At 33.7% G+C, this 13,994-nt stretch overlaps 1 protein-coding gene across 4 annotated transcripts in view; it reads left to right on the top strand.

Moving 5' to 3' along the window:
• SENP7 (SUMO specific peptidase 7) overlaps positions 1-13,994 on the top strand; it is a 163,121-nt gene that overhangs the window by 128,546 nt on the left and 20,581 nt on the right. For all 4 annotated transcript variants that reach the window (XM_044251267.1, XM_044251266.1, XM_044251265.1 and 1 more), the window contains 5 exons: positions 3,408-3,587; positions 5,220-5,482; positions 7,073-7,206; positions 8,763-8,879; positions 12,330-12,452. In XM_044251267.1, coding sequence (XP_044107202.1) covers positions 3,408-3,587; positions 5,220-5,482; positions 7,073-7,206; positions 8,763-8,879; positions 12,330-12,452 — 817 coding nt within the window. The remainder of the gene's footprint in view (positions 1-3,407; positions 3,588-5,219; positions 5,483-7,072; positions 7,207-8,762; positions 8,880-12,329; positions 12,453-13,994) is intronic.

Below are 13,994 nucleotides of genomic sequence, written 5' to 3'. Positions count from 1 at the left end.
TAAAAAGAATGATCATACTTAAAAAAAAATTAGGCAGAGGAAGAAATGTGAATGTGAATACACATTTTTTCCAAAGAAGACATACAAATGGCAAATAAGCACATGAAAAAATGCTCAGTATCACTAATCATCACAAAAATGCAAATGAAAACCACAATGAGATAGCCCCTCATACCTGTTAGAATGGCCATCAACAGAATGACCAGAATTCAGCAAGTGTTGATAAGGATTTGGGGAAATGGGGTACCCTTGTACATTGTTGGTGATACTGTAAATTGCTGTAGTTACTATGGAAAACGCTCTGTAGGTTCCTCAAGAAATTAAAATTAGAACTGCTATATGATCCAGCAATCCTACTTCTGGGTATTTATCCAAAAGAAATGCAAACAGGATCTCGAAGAGATGTATGTATCCTGCATTATCCACAGTAGCCAAAATATGGAAACCGCCTGTTTGTTGACAGGTGGATAAAAGTGTGGTTTATATATACAATGGAATATTAGTCTTGAGAAAGAATGAAATCTTCCCATTTGTGAGAACATGCAGGACATTGAGGGCATTAGAGTAATTGAAAAAAGTCAGATGGAGAAAGACAAATACTGCATGATATGCTTATATGTGGAATCTAAAAAAGCTGACTCACAGAAATAGAGACTAATGTGGAGGTTACCAGGGACTGGGACATGGAGGAAATGGGAAGATGTTGTACAAAGAGTATATACTTTCGGGTGTAAGGTCAATAATGTACACAATGGTGATTACAGTTAATAATACTGTATTATGTACTTGAAAATTGCTAAGAGAGTCCATCTTACATGTTCTCATCATGAAAAAAAATGGTAGTGATGGAAGTGATGGAAGCCAATGCTTCAGTGGTAATTGTTTTGCAGTAAATACGTGTATCAGATTAACATTAGACAGCTTAAATTTATACAGTGTTATATAATTGTATCCCAGTAAAGCTGGAAAAAAAAGAGAAAAGTCATAGTCAGTGTAAAAAAAAAAAAAGACAGTAAAATAAAGTAGGGTAGCTAGGTAGAGAGAGAGATAGCAATAGGGAGAGACAGATTGGACTTTAAAGGGCATAAGCCAGTAGGAAAGACTGGACAAAATAAATGCAAAGAGAAAGGGAACAAAGGAGCGAGGAATAGAAAAATATTTAAAAACACAAGTAAGGAAAAATGGAAGGAGGAAGGAGAAGGAGGGAGGAATGAAAGAAGGAAAGAGGAAGGTAGAGATAAAGAGATGAATGAAGGATGGAAAGGAAGTAAGAAGAAAGGTAGGCAGGTTACAGGCAGGTTAAGAATAGAGAAAGACTGTGGAGTCTGAGAAACAAACAGGGTTTTGGAGGGGAGGGAGGTGGGAGGTTAGGTGAGCCTGGTGGTGGGTATTAAGGAGGGCACGTATTGCATGGAGCACTAGGTGTGGTGCATAAACAATGAACTCTGGAACACTGAAAAAATAAAATAAAATAAAATAAAAAGAATAGAGAAAGAAAAGGATGGTGATTGGATTGGGCTGAGAAAAGATATAGAAAAAATATTAAAAGAGGGAAGAAAAAGGAAGGGACAAAAGTAGGAAGTAAGAGGAAAAAAGGAAGTTTAAAATGATAAGTCTGTAGGAAAGAGTAAATACAAAAGAAATAAAGAATATGGGAGTAAGAGATGGAAAGAAGGTTTTGAAAGAAGAAGCTAGTAAGAAAATTAAGTACAATTGTGGATAGTGGGGAAAGAAATCTAAAAAGAACTCAGCTAAAATAGTACGATAAAATAAGATCGATGAATGGTGACAACTAGATAGGAAAAGTAGTCAGGTATGTGAGGAGTAGATATAAAACGTAAATAGATGGATAGATATAGATGATTGATAGAAGTGATTTTAAAAAGGATTATCCAAGAAAATGCCAATAAATAAGAGGTAGTAACAGAGTTTGAAAGGAAAAGAAGTTATGTAAAATGTTTTTAAAAGGAGTAGTGAAATAGTATAAGTAGGCAGGCAAACATGCAGACAGGCACAGAGGAAAAATAGAAAAGGAGCAAGAAAAGACATGAAGAAATGGAATAAGGGAAGGAAGGAAAAAGCAAGAGGAGGAGTATGAAAGAAAGAAAGACGGTGTTTAAAGTGGATCAGTTGATTATAAGAAAAAGTTAAAAAATAGAAATGGTGTGAGAACATAAAGATGACTAGTTAAGTATTTGAATGCTTATTGTAAAATGCTTTTCAAACTTCAGTGTTGAGTGATATGAATCACCTGAGTTTTTTGTGTTTTGTGTTTTGTTTGTTTGTTTTTTTGGTAAGTCAGATAATCTGAGTACATCTAGAGTGCAGCCTGATACTCTGCATTTCTAACAGGCTCTGATGTGATCCCAGTGTCAAAGGCGGAGAACTAGATTTTGACTTGCTAGAATACAGTGCGGGTAGGAATAGTAAGAGGTTTGTTTCAAATAGGTATTCATCTTGAGTTTGTACTTAACCGATACTTGTATTCCTACTAGTTCAGATGCTTGTTTTCTTAAAGTTGGACCAGATGACTTTCAGGACTTCTTTATACTACTTTTCTATGTTTATTTGAATTAAAAAAAAAATCCTCATAGAAGTTTCTTTTAGCTTACTAGGAGGAAGACCCATCATTCTGAGTGATTACCTAGAAATTTTGAGAAGTAAAACCTGGAAGAATTTTAGTTTAGTTATTTATTTTTTTAAACCTGGAAGAATTTTATAAGAAATACTATCTGAGACCATTCAAAAGCTCATAATATCTTTGAGAGTCTTTTGATATTAGCTAGTCTATATAGTGGAATGCAGATATTTTGGGAGAAGAAACAGAGGAATAAATTAACTTATGATAACATTTGAGGTCTTGGTTGATGGTATTGACCAAAATAGAAATACATAATTTTCTAAGTTATATTATGCTTATTTTTCTGCATAGATCAGATAGTTGTCATTGTCATTGTCTTCTTTTTTAAAAATTTAATTTAATTTATTTTTTTTCAATGATCCAAAATTCATTGTTTATGCACCACACGCATCTTCTTCTTCCTCCTCCTCCTCCTCTTCTTCTTCTTCTTGGCCTTTTTTTTTTTTTTTAAAGATTTTATTTATTTGACAGACAGATCACAAGTTGACCAGAGAGGCAGGCAGAGAGAGGAGGAAGCAGGCTCCCTACTGAGCAGAGAGCCCGATGCAGGGCTTGATCCCAGGACCCTGGGCTCATGACTTGAGCCAAAGGCAGAGCCTTTAATCCACTGAGCAACACAGGTGCTCCTTGGCATTTTTTCTGTACTGGAAAATAATACTTTTGTAAAATTTCACATCTCATTCTTTTTGAAGAACATCGTGTTTTCAAGAAGAGTCATAAAGTGTGTAAGTGTTGTATTCCTAATGTTATCTTCTTTTGATTTTAGTATCCTTGAATGAGGTTTCATTGCTAGTGGATGCCACACATTTAAAGAGGTTTGGGTTATGGAAAAATAAGGACGATGATCACAGTAAAAGGAGTCATGCTATCCTTTTCCTCTGGGTCTCTGCAAATTATCTTCAAGAGATTCAGACCCAGCTAGAAAACTCCATATTAAGCCAGCAATGTGAGTATGACATAATTTCTAAATTTTGGAATAATCTGAGAAGTCCTGTAAATGTTTTCTTCTAAAGTAATTTAATAGAATGTGATTATTTCATTGAGTTGAAATTAAGTTCATTGAATTAAAAGAGATTTTAACCCTTAATGTTATGCAAGATAAATTATTTATTCTACATAATTTCTCCTGGTAATTTTACTCAACCAAGAGAAATTATCTTCTAAAATAAAAGGGATGCCTTATCCTAAGTCAGTTGCCATCCTCAACTGTTTTTCTTATGAGTTTCTTGCCCTTGTTTTCTAATAACTTGTGACAGTAATCAGTGGCAATGTTAAAGAAAATATAGAGGTCTTTTATCTTCAATATTTTCTTGAGTTTTTCAGAAAACTCTCTTTACTTAAATATATCATTTTTCTAAGACTGGATTGAATACTTTGGGGAGAATGCTCCCAAAACTGTGCATTTGAATGTATTTTAAATATCTCCCAACTTTGCTTAGTTTTCAACTTCTGAAGAGTCTAGCTTAGAATTGCATAAATCAAATAAGTAAGGTTTGTTTTTACCTCTTTGATCTCTCTACCTTGCCCTCTGTATTCCTTTGCATATAAAATGTGGTAAGTAGTGAACTCAATTTTATACCTTTAATATTACAGTAGTCTCTTCCTTTATCCATAGAGGATATGTTCCAAGACTCCCCCATAGATGCCTGAAATGACATATAGTACTGAAATCTATACATACTATGTTTTTTCCCTCTACATGTGTACCTATGAGAAAATTTAATATATAAGTTAGATACAGAAAGAGATTAATAATAACTAATAACAAAATAATTGTAACAATATCCTGTAATAAAAAGTTACATGAATGTGGTCTTTCTCAAAAAACCTTATTATACTGTACTTACCCTTCTTGTGATGGTGTGAGAAGATAAAATGCTTATGTGACGAGTTGAAATGAGGTGAATGACATAGGCATTTTGATGTAGTGAGAGCGTACTACAGACACGATGGCAATAGGCCAGAAGGAAGATCGTCTGCTTCAGGACTGCGGTGGTTGACCGTGGGTGACTGTAACTGTGGAAAATGAAACCATGGATAAAGGAGGACTACTGTGCTTATTTTGATGTCCTACTCCAAGTTAATTGGGAAAATTTATGATTAAATAGAGAAGTTGGGGAAATAAAACTAGCCATTTATAATTATTATGGGGGAATGAATGTCATCTGAGACCATTGTTGAAATGATAGATGAAACAAAATGATTTTGAAGGAAGTGTTTGATCAGAATACTTTTTTAATTGGTAGATTTGACAAATGGATGGTAGAGAAAAATAATTAAATGCTTAGTTATTATTCATTCATTTACTCATAAATTCATTAATAAATGTTTACTAATACTAAATGCCAGATAGTAGAGATACAGCAACCAATACCATTGTGGAGTTTCCCTTTTAATGCAGGAAGAGTTTAAAATTTGTGAGTCTTGAATCTCAGTTACTAATGGCCTATTTGGGGATTTAATTTGCCTGAGTTATTAACTAATATACAAAATACTGTCATTAATGATTAAATTATTTTAATTATAATCCCCTTGAAAAATAACACTACTGATAAAAATTGGTTTATTTCTTTTATAGCAAAATCCAGTGAATTCATTTTCCTTGAGCTACACAGTCCTATTTCACAAAGAGAAGAATTGAAATTGAAAGATATTATGACAGAAATAAGTACAACCAATGGAGAATTAGAGCTTTCTTATCCATTATCTTGGGTTCAGGCACTTCCTTTGTTTCAGAACCTCTCTTCAAAAGAAAGTTCTTTTATTCATTATTATTGTGCTTCAACTTGCTCTTTTCCTGCTGTTGCTGCTGAAGAAATGAAGAGGAAATCAGTATCTCAGGTTAGCATATGATTTATATAATTGGCAGGGTTCAGTAAAAATTTTTTCACTGAAAATAGAGTGATCTGAAAATGCTGTGTTTGGTCAGAAGGGCACAGGAACCAACCTGAAAGAACTCCCAGTACCAAAGCTAGAACAGTTTTAATTTAATTTAATTTTAAAGTAAACTTGACTCCCAACATGGGGCTCACACTCAATGCTGAGATCAAGAGTGGCATGCACCACGAACTGAGCCAGCCAGGCGCCCCACAGCTAGAACAGTTGGATCAATAAAATCAATAATAATAATGTGATTGTTACCAAAGAATGTAATAAATACCCATAAATCTGTATTAATACAAATAAATACCTGAACTAATGAGTGAAAAATAAGTACTGATGGTGGATAATTGATAATTTTTTCTTAGGAAAGTATTTGAATTAATAAATATAAAAGGAATAAGAAATACAAAGCCACCCTAGTTAATGTTGTTGCAGGCAAGGTCCACCAAGAGATACTAAATTTAATTGTAAGAACTTAAGGAGAAAAAGGATATGTACATAATCTTAAATTCTCTCAGCCAAAATATTTATTAATCATAAAAAAAGTAACTTTACAGTGGAGAAATGCGGCAGACATCACCAGGAATAAGATACTGTCACATCATGCACTGAGAAGGGTACATGACTTCTCTGTTATTCTTCCCAATATTGTGTAACCTCAATCTAATTATGGGAAGAATCAGACAAACCCAGTTATAAAATAACTGACCAATACTCTTGAAAATATCAAGGTCATGAAAGACAGGGAAAAACAGGAATTGTAGGATTCTCATACAGAAAAAAGATACTGGTGGAAACACTAGCAATATCAGAATAAAGTCTACAATTTAGCTTATAATATTATAATAATGTTATTTTCTTAGTTTTGATGGTTGTAACTGTGGTTATATAAGATGTTAGTATTAGGGGAATCTGGAAGAGGCTTGTATATCTCTGCCAAATACCTCTAGAGAGAAAAGTTTTTTCGAGTTTGCTATGGCAAATACGAACTTTTTATCTCTTAAATTTTATTTGTTCTAGCTATTATATCTTTTGTTCATTTTGAACTGAAAAGTTTTCACATTTTTCTTTAATTCTAATGCCCATATCTATAAGTAACACTTCAAGTTAACCTTTGACCATTGTATGGACAATATCTTTATTTTTTTTTAAAGATTTACTTATTCATTAGAGAGGGGTTGCATGTGAATATGGGGAGGGGCAGATGGTGAGAAAGAATCTCAAGCAGATTCCCTGTTGAGCATGGAGCTCAACAAGGGGCCTACTCTTACAACCCCGAGATCATGATGTGAGTTGATATCAAGAGTTGGATGCTTAACCGACTGAGCCACCCAGGTAACCCTGTATGTATAGTATCTTTTGATCAAAAGTATTATCTTGATTTCACAGTATCTTTGGAGAAATTCTAAATGTATAGATATAACTCATTGATACGGATTTCTTTTAGTCGTATTTTTAAAAATTAGTCTAGGTTTTGACTTCATTCTTTGAGAGTTAATGCGTATTTATGTATCTATAAGAAAACCTTTTTTTGCCATTTTCTGTCAGCCTTCAAATACAGATACAGCCAAGCCTACTTACACCTTCCTGCAGAAGCAAAGTAGTGGTTGCTACTCACTTTCTATTACATCTAATCCAGATGAAGAATGGCGAGAAGTCAGGCACACTGGGCCTGTTCAGAAGTATGTACTGTGTCATACCTGTTTGTAATAGGTAGACATATTTGTAGTTTTCACTCATGTTGATGCTTTTTAAATAGTTTACCTTTTTCTTCTTAATTGGGGTATAACTGACAAACAATATTACATTAGTTTCAGGTATATATATTGATTTGACAGTAGTTTACCTTTTTAAATGTTTTGAGTTTCGCTTTTAACACTGATAGTAATAGAAGTAATATTTTTTTTTGAGAAAGTTAAAAAAATTTATTAAGAAAACAGTCAGTGCCATTTCGTTTAGTTTTATGTCAGTAAGACATAAATGGTAACCAAAATGTCAAATTTGGTAAGATTAAAATATTTGTTGAAAATACTAGAGTGCAGTTTATGGTTTTTATGACTATATAGTCATAAAATCAGTTACCATATATCAGTCAGATATACCATATCTGAATATATGGTAGGAAAAGTGGGGTTACTTAACTGAGGTGTATCTCAATTTAATGTACTTTGAAGTTTATTAGAACTTCCTTTTCATAAGTTGCTACTTTATTCATATTTCATCTTATATATGTCTTGTCATGGTGGCCAGAATAGGGAGTCTCTGCATTTGAGGGTGATTTCTCTTCCTCTGTATGATTCCTTTTTTCTGTTAAGAAAAAAAAAACAACAAATGAAAGAACAGAATAGAAAATAGCCCATAAAATAGTAACTTTCATATTAGCATTTAAAATTTCACATATTCTTATATGATTTAGGTGCTTTGTTTGCCAAGATTAAGTTAATTACAGGTGACTTCATTTTGAAGTCAAGATGCACATATTATTTCTGGTTTAAGATACACATATTATTATACTTTTATTGTTGACTATATTTATGCAAATGATGACTATCATGTGTATTCCAAGATTATAGCTAGAAACTCAGAACTGCTCATGTTTCTGAGATTTAAGAGAAGGTATCAGAAAAAAGATGCCTAATTAGTGGCTTTCTGTTTTCTACTTCTTTCTGCTTGTGTTATAATTACTTGTTTCCTTTATATTCTCTTTAGTTTTACATTGTAAGCACTTTATTATAGGAAACCTGCCTTGTCTGCTCACATGTTATTTCTTTATTGCTCTGCTGTTGCTGTGGACTAGCCACCAGTAGGAGAACATAGTTTTTTACTGTTGGCTTCTAAATGGAAAGGAACTAATCTTGGGGATTCAAAATTAGAGCTGGAAAGTGGAGCTTAGGAAAATCTTTTATTGTTTATTACATCAGTTTGTTGAAAGTTAAACATTGTACAGAAGAGAGATATCTTTGATGGTATTACAACTGATTGTGATATCTAAGGTATTGATTAGGTGAATATGATACTAGCCCCACACGGGATTGGAAATGAAAAGACAGTGAAAGTACTATTAGTACCTTGTGAAAATAAAGAAGGAAAATAACTGTCAGTTATTTTTACTCTGTACACTTTAGTTATTGAATACATTGCCCTATTAGTGTTCTATATAACAAATCTCTTTGTTATATATTGTTGTATACTGGAATTTTCACTACAATATGTTTAAACTTTAGTTTTACTTTTTAAGGTTGATTGTATATCCTCCACCACCTACAAAAGGGGGATTAGGAGTAACTAATGAAGATCTGGAGTGCTTAGAAGAAGGAGAGTTTCTTAATGATGTAATCATTGATTTCTACCTTAAGTAAGTACAGTGATGAATGAGCTTCTCATTTATCAATTTTGATTTGAATCTTAAACCACATGTCTATCACTGAAGTTTTTTTTTTAACTCTAACTAAAAGTAACCTGCCAAGAATTCAAAGGTTTTTGCTTACAGCATTTTCTATAGTTGACTTCAGTTTCATTCCTTTATCTCTTGAAGATGCTATGTACTCCAGAAGAGTTACTATTTTTTGTTTATTTTTGTTTTTGTTTACTTCAGATTTATATTTCTTCATTATATTTCTGTGATGAAGGAAATACTTAAAAAATTACAGGTCACTTTGGGAAGGGAAAAGAAGCAATTCTGAAGTGATCTCTTGTGTCTTTAAGCACTGTAAGAGCTACCTGTCATTTAAAAAACCCATACCACTATTCCATTAAAAAATAATTTTCAACTTTTTGTAGAGCCAAGCTGAAGGAATAGATAGGAAGGTAAGCTTCATCTTACCTGAACCCTCTTGTTTAACTAATAATACTAGCCTTATTTAAATATCTTCTACCAGGGCCTCATGAATTATGAGGTTTTCCAGTCTGTTTGGAAAGAACAGGCACTATTTTTGTGGCTAGCTACCATTCCCTCTAATCTTTTCAGGTAGTTCTCTCCCCAGCCTTTTCCTTACATGCATGTGGTGATGAAAATTCTGCATATTCAAGGAGGATTCTCTGCAGATGTCTGGAATTTTCTTTAAGTACAGCTTTTCCCTTTTTAGTATTCTGATCTGCAAATTCTATCTGCCTTGGTCTCTACCATCTTTCAGTGTCTCCTCTACTTGTAGTCTGTCACCTGGGTTACTCAGTCCCATGCTACAGGCTGGACAACATATTAAGCTGGTGCATTAGTGGAACTCACCGTGTTTATTTCCCATTTCTCAAGGATCATTGTTCTTTGTTGCCTGGTGTCCAGTGTTCTGAGAACTATTGATTCATATATATTTTGTCTGATTATTTATTTATTTATTTATTTATTTTTTGCTTCTTTCATCCAGGAGGGTTAATCTGGCTTCTGTTATTCCATCTTGGCTGGAAGCAGAAGTCTCCATTATCAATTACTCTTTACTCTCCCTTCCCCCTCTGTATACTCAGTTGCCAACTTTATTTTTTCTTTTTCTTTTTTTATATTAACATAGAATGTATTATTTCTTTTAGGGGTACAGGTCTGTGATTCATCAGTTTTACACAACACACAACACTCACCACAACACATACCCTTCCCAGTGTTCATCATCCAGGTACCCCATCCCTCCCACCCTCCTCCACTCCAGCAACCCCAGTTTGTTTCCTGAGATTAAGAGTCTATTATGCTTTGTCTCCCTCTCTGGTTTTGTCTTGTTTCATTTGCCAATTTTATTAGATTCTGTCTCTCAAATTCATTTATTCTTTTTCTTCTATCATCATGTCATGATTTTCTAGTACCTCTTACCTGGATTGTTATTCTGTCTTTTATTTTATTTTATTTATTTGTCAGAGAAGAGAGAGAGAGGGCAAGAGAGAGCGTGCACGCACACAAGCAGGGGGAGCAGCAGGCAGAGGGAGAGGGAAAAGCAGATGCAGGGCTCGATCCTAGGAGTCTGGGATCATGTCCTGAACCAAAAGCAGCTGCTCAATGACTGAGCCACCCAAGTTCCCCTTTCTGTTTTTCTAATGTGTCTCCTTGTATCCTTTATCTCTGTTTTCCTGTCTATTAAGTATATTATGACCAGCAATATTCTTCTTAAGGTATTCTATGATGCAATTCCCATGAAAAATATATATTAATTTCTTACTACCTGTCAAAATGAGTTCAGACACTTTGGCATTCGAGAGCCTTAATAATTTGACACTATCTTTTTAGCCATCTACTAATAACCCTGTATGTATCACATAGTCCAGCAATATTGAATTATAAATAATTTACTAAATAAAGCCCATTTTTATTCACTCTTCTGCCTTAATGCACTGTTTGTCTTGATTCTGAACACTTTCCTCTTTATCTCAATCTTTTAAAGTTTTATTCCTCTTTCAAGGTTTCTCTCAAGTGATACCTTCTTGAAACTTCTCCTGATCTTCTAAACAGATATTACTAACTCCCATAATACTTCATTTACATATTTTGTAGTACTTAAAATATTTTGCCTGATTTTAAAGTTAGTTGGTGATATTATGATGATTCTCCTTCTCCTTATGCTCTTACATCTTATTTATTTTTGTATCCGTATAATAGTGTCAAGCTTATATTTGGTGAGGTGAACTGGATCATATTCTTAGTTTTTTTATGTTTTATTGGAATTAACTAATACAATTTTATTTATTTATTTCTTTTTTTTTTAAAGATTTATTTATTCATTTATTTGACAGAGAGAGAGATCACAAATAGGCAGAGAGGCAGGCAGAGAGAGAGAGAGAGGAGGAAGCAGGCTCCTTGCGGGGCAGAGAGCCCGATGCGGGACTCGATCCCAGGACCCTGAGATCATGACCTGAGCCGAAGGCAGCGGCTTAACCCACTGAGCCACCCAGGCGCCCCTACAATTTTATTTCTAATTTATTTCCAGTAGTACTTTTCTATACTTCCTTTTCACTGAATTGCCTGTATGTCGCTCTCATTGACTTCCTTTCAGAGGGGATTCTAACTTTATTTTTTAAACAACTTTCTATTTATTTTTTAAATTAATGAATAACTTTTAAGTAGTAAAGTACATAAATTGTAAGTGTATAGCGAATGAATGTTCACATATATATGCACCCACATAATCATCATTCAGATCAAGATACCATTTCTAGAACATCAGAAGCATCCTTTTTGTCTCCTTCCGTGTAGCAAAGCCTTCCCATAACCACATTAAAAAAATTTCAAGTTGTGTTGGTCTTTTGTGCTTTTTTAAAAAAGCGATTACAAGGTCATTTTTGAACCTGTATAAGCTATTAAGAATAGCAGAATTCTCTAATTATGAAGGGCTTAAGCACTAAATCATTGAATTATAAGCTTATATTGAAGAATTCTTTTAGTAGAAATGGACTAAGGATTTTTAGGTTAGGCATATCTCATAGTAATTAAAATTTTTCTAGATTTATTATAGGAGTGCCATGGTTTCAGTATTTGATTAATCTTTCCTTCTATACTCTCCTTTGTATTTATTGTAAGCTATATGGTGACAGCTACTTCCCCCCACTTATTTTATATGTTAGTGTACATATGGTGCTTGGTATATGTTAGGAATTTGATAATACATGTTAAGCAAGTAAAAGAATCATCAGGCAATTTCTGCTTTAAGCAGTCTTGATGGGAGATGAGGTAAATAAAGAACCAAAAATACTGAAATCAGAGCAAATTTCAAGATGACTTTGATTCTAATTGGTCATAAAAATGAAGATTTCTGGAATACATAAGATAACTGGAAGAAGATCAGCTAGAAATCTAAAAACAACTTTCTTTTGTGGTGTTGCTGTTTTACAGGTATCTTTTATTGGAGAAGGCATCAGATGAACTTGTTGAACGAAGTCACATTTTTAGTAGCTTTTTCTATAAATGCTTGACAAGAAAGGAAAACAATTTAACAGAAGACAATCCAAATCTTTCGTAAGTCATACTTTCAATGTACTTAAGTTTTAAGAGGAAAATATGCTATTTTGATGTTTCTAAGTGAAAAAACTTGTTATGTTATTTCCTGGAGTGAGCAGTATTACCACTTATGCAGGGTTTTTTGCTCTAAGATATGCTTCTTACCCTTCCACTGTTCTGTTCCCTGAAACAGGAGGCTGACTCTTGCAGGCTGCATTTCCAAGTGCACGTTCTGTGGGGACACTGGAGGTTGGAGGGCAAGGAGGGAAAAAGTCAGGTTACCCTCTTTGCCTTAGGTAGTGATTTGGCAGTGGCTCTATTTCCTCTGTGGGTTGTGTCTTTCAATGAACAGATCTGTAAGAATGCCAGCTCCTATCTGGAGTTGCTACTGCTTCTTCCTCTTTGCCCTTTAGGTAGGGGTATAGTAATTTCCTCCTATGCTAGTCTCTTGTTGCCTCTCTGCTCTCTTTTTGGCTTTGCACTTTCTTTATCATCACTATAGCCAATTCTCTACATTACATTTTTTAAAAAAGATTTTATTTATTTATTTGACAGAGAGAGAGAGAGAGAGATCACAAGTAGGCAGAGAGGCAGGCAGAGAGAGAGGGCAAAGCGGGCTCCCGGCTGAGCAGAGAGCCCCATGCAGGGCTCGATCCCAGGACCCTGAGATCATGACCTGAGCCGAAGGCAGAGGCTTAACCCACCGAGCCACCCAGGCGCCCCTACATTACATTTTTATCTGTCTTAAAATATAGTGTCTTTTGATTTTCTGGTCAGACTGTCACCAAAATACTACTCTTTAGTTAAACTACTGTAAATTATACAAAATACTATGTTTACATAATTTGGCTTACAGTCAGAATTAATGGGGAGGGATATTTGGAAGGGGAAAGTTTATTAAATACATTGATATTAAACATTTTTGATGCCTTTCCTGTTCTATTTTATGTATATAGAAATTCATGGTTAGTACCATGCTTTTAATCTTACATTTTTTAATAAAATTACTAGTCAGTGTTTGTCATAACCACCTAGAAACTGATGAAATGAAAGCAGGTAGGATCTGTTGTAGTTTTAAATTTTAGGATAATTTTTAAAAATTAAAATTTGGTATTATATGTTTGATCATATATAAAAGGAATATAAAACAAAGACACATAAGTGGCATATTCCAGAGTAAGATATATATATATATATGATACTAAGCTTAGATATTACTATACTTAGTATATTATACACACACACACACACAGATGACCCTGGAACAACATGGGTTTGAAACGTGTGGTGCCCTTACATGCAGATTTTTTTTATAGGTACAGTATATGTATTAACTGTAAATACTGTAAATGTATTTTCCTTATGGCTTTCTTGATAACTTCTTTTAGATACCATCTATTTATTTATTTCTTGTTTATTATTTTCTCTAACTTACTGTATTATTTTAATAGTATATTATATAATACAGTACATGATAAAATACATATAACATGCAAAATATGTGTTAATTGATTTTACGTTATTGGTAAGGCTTCTGATCAACATGAGACCCTTAGTGGT

Source organism: Neovison vison, chromosome 6 (assembly GCF_020171115.1).
Source record: "Neovison vison isolate M4711 chromosome 6, ASM_NN_V1, whole genome shotgun sequence".
Lineage (NCBI taxonomy): Eukaryota > Metazoa > Chordata > Mammalia > Carnivora > Mustelidae > Neogale > Neogale vison.
Note: the sequence above shows the minus strand (reverse complement) of the source record. Positions and strands in the feature narration are given on the sequence as shown.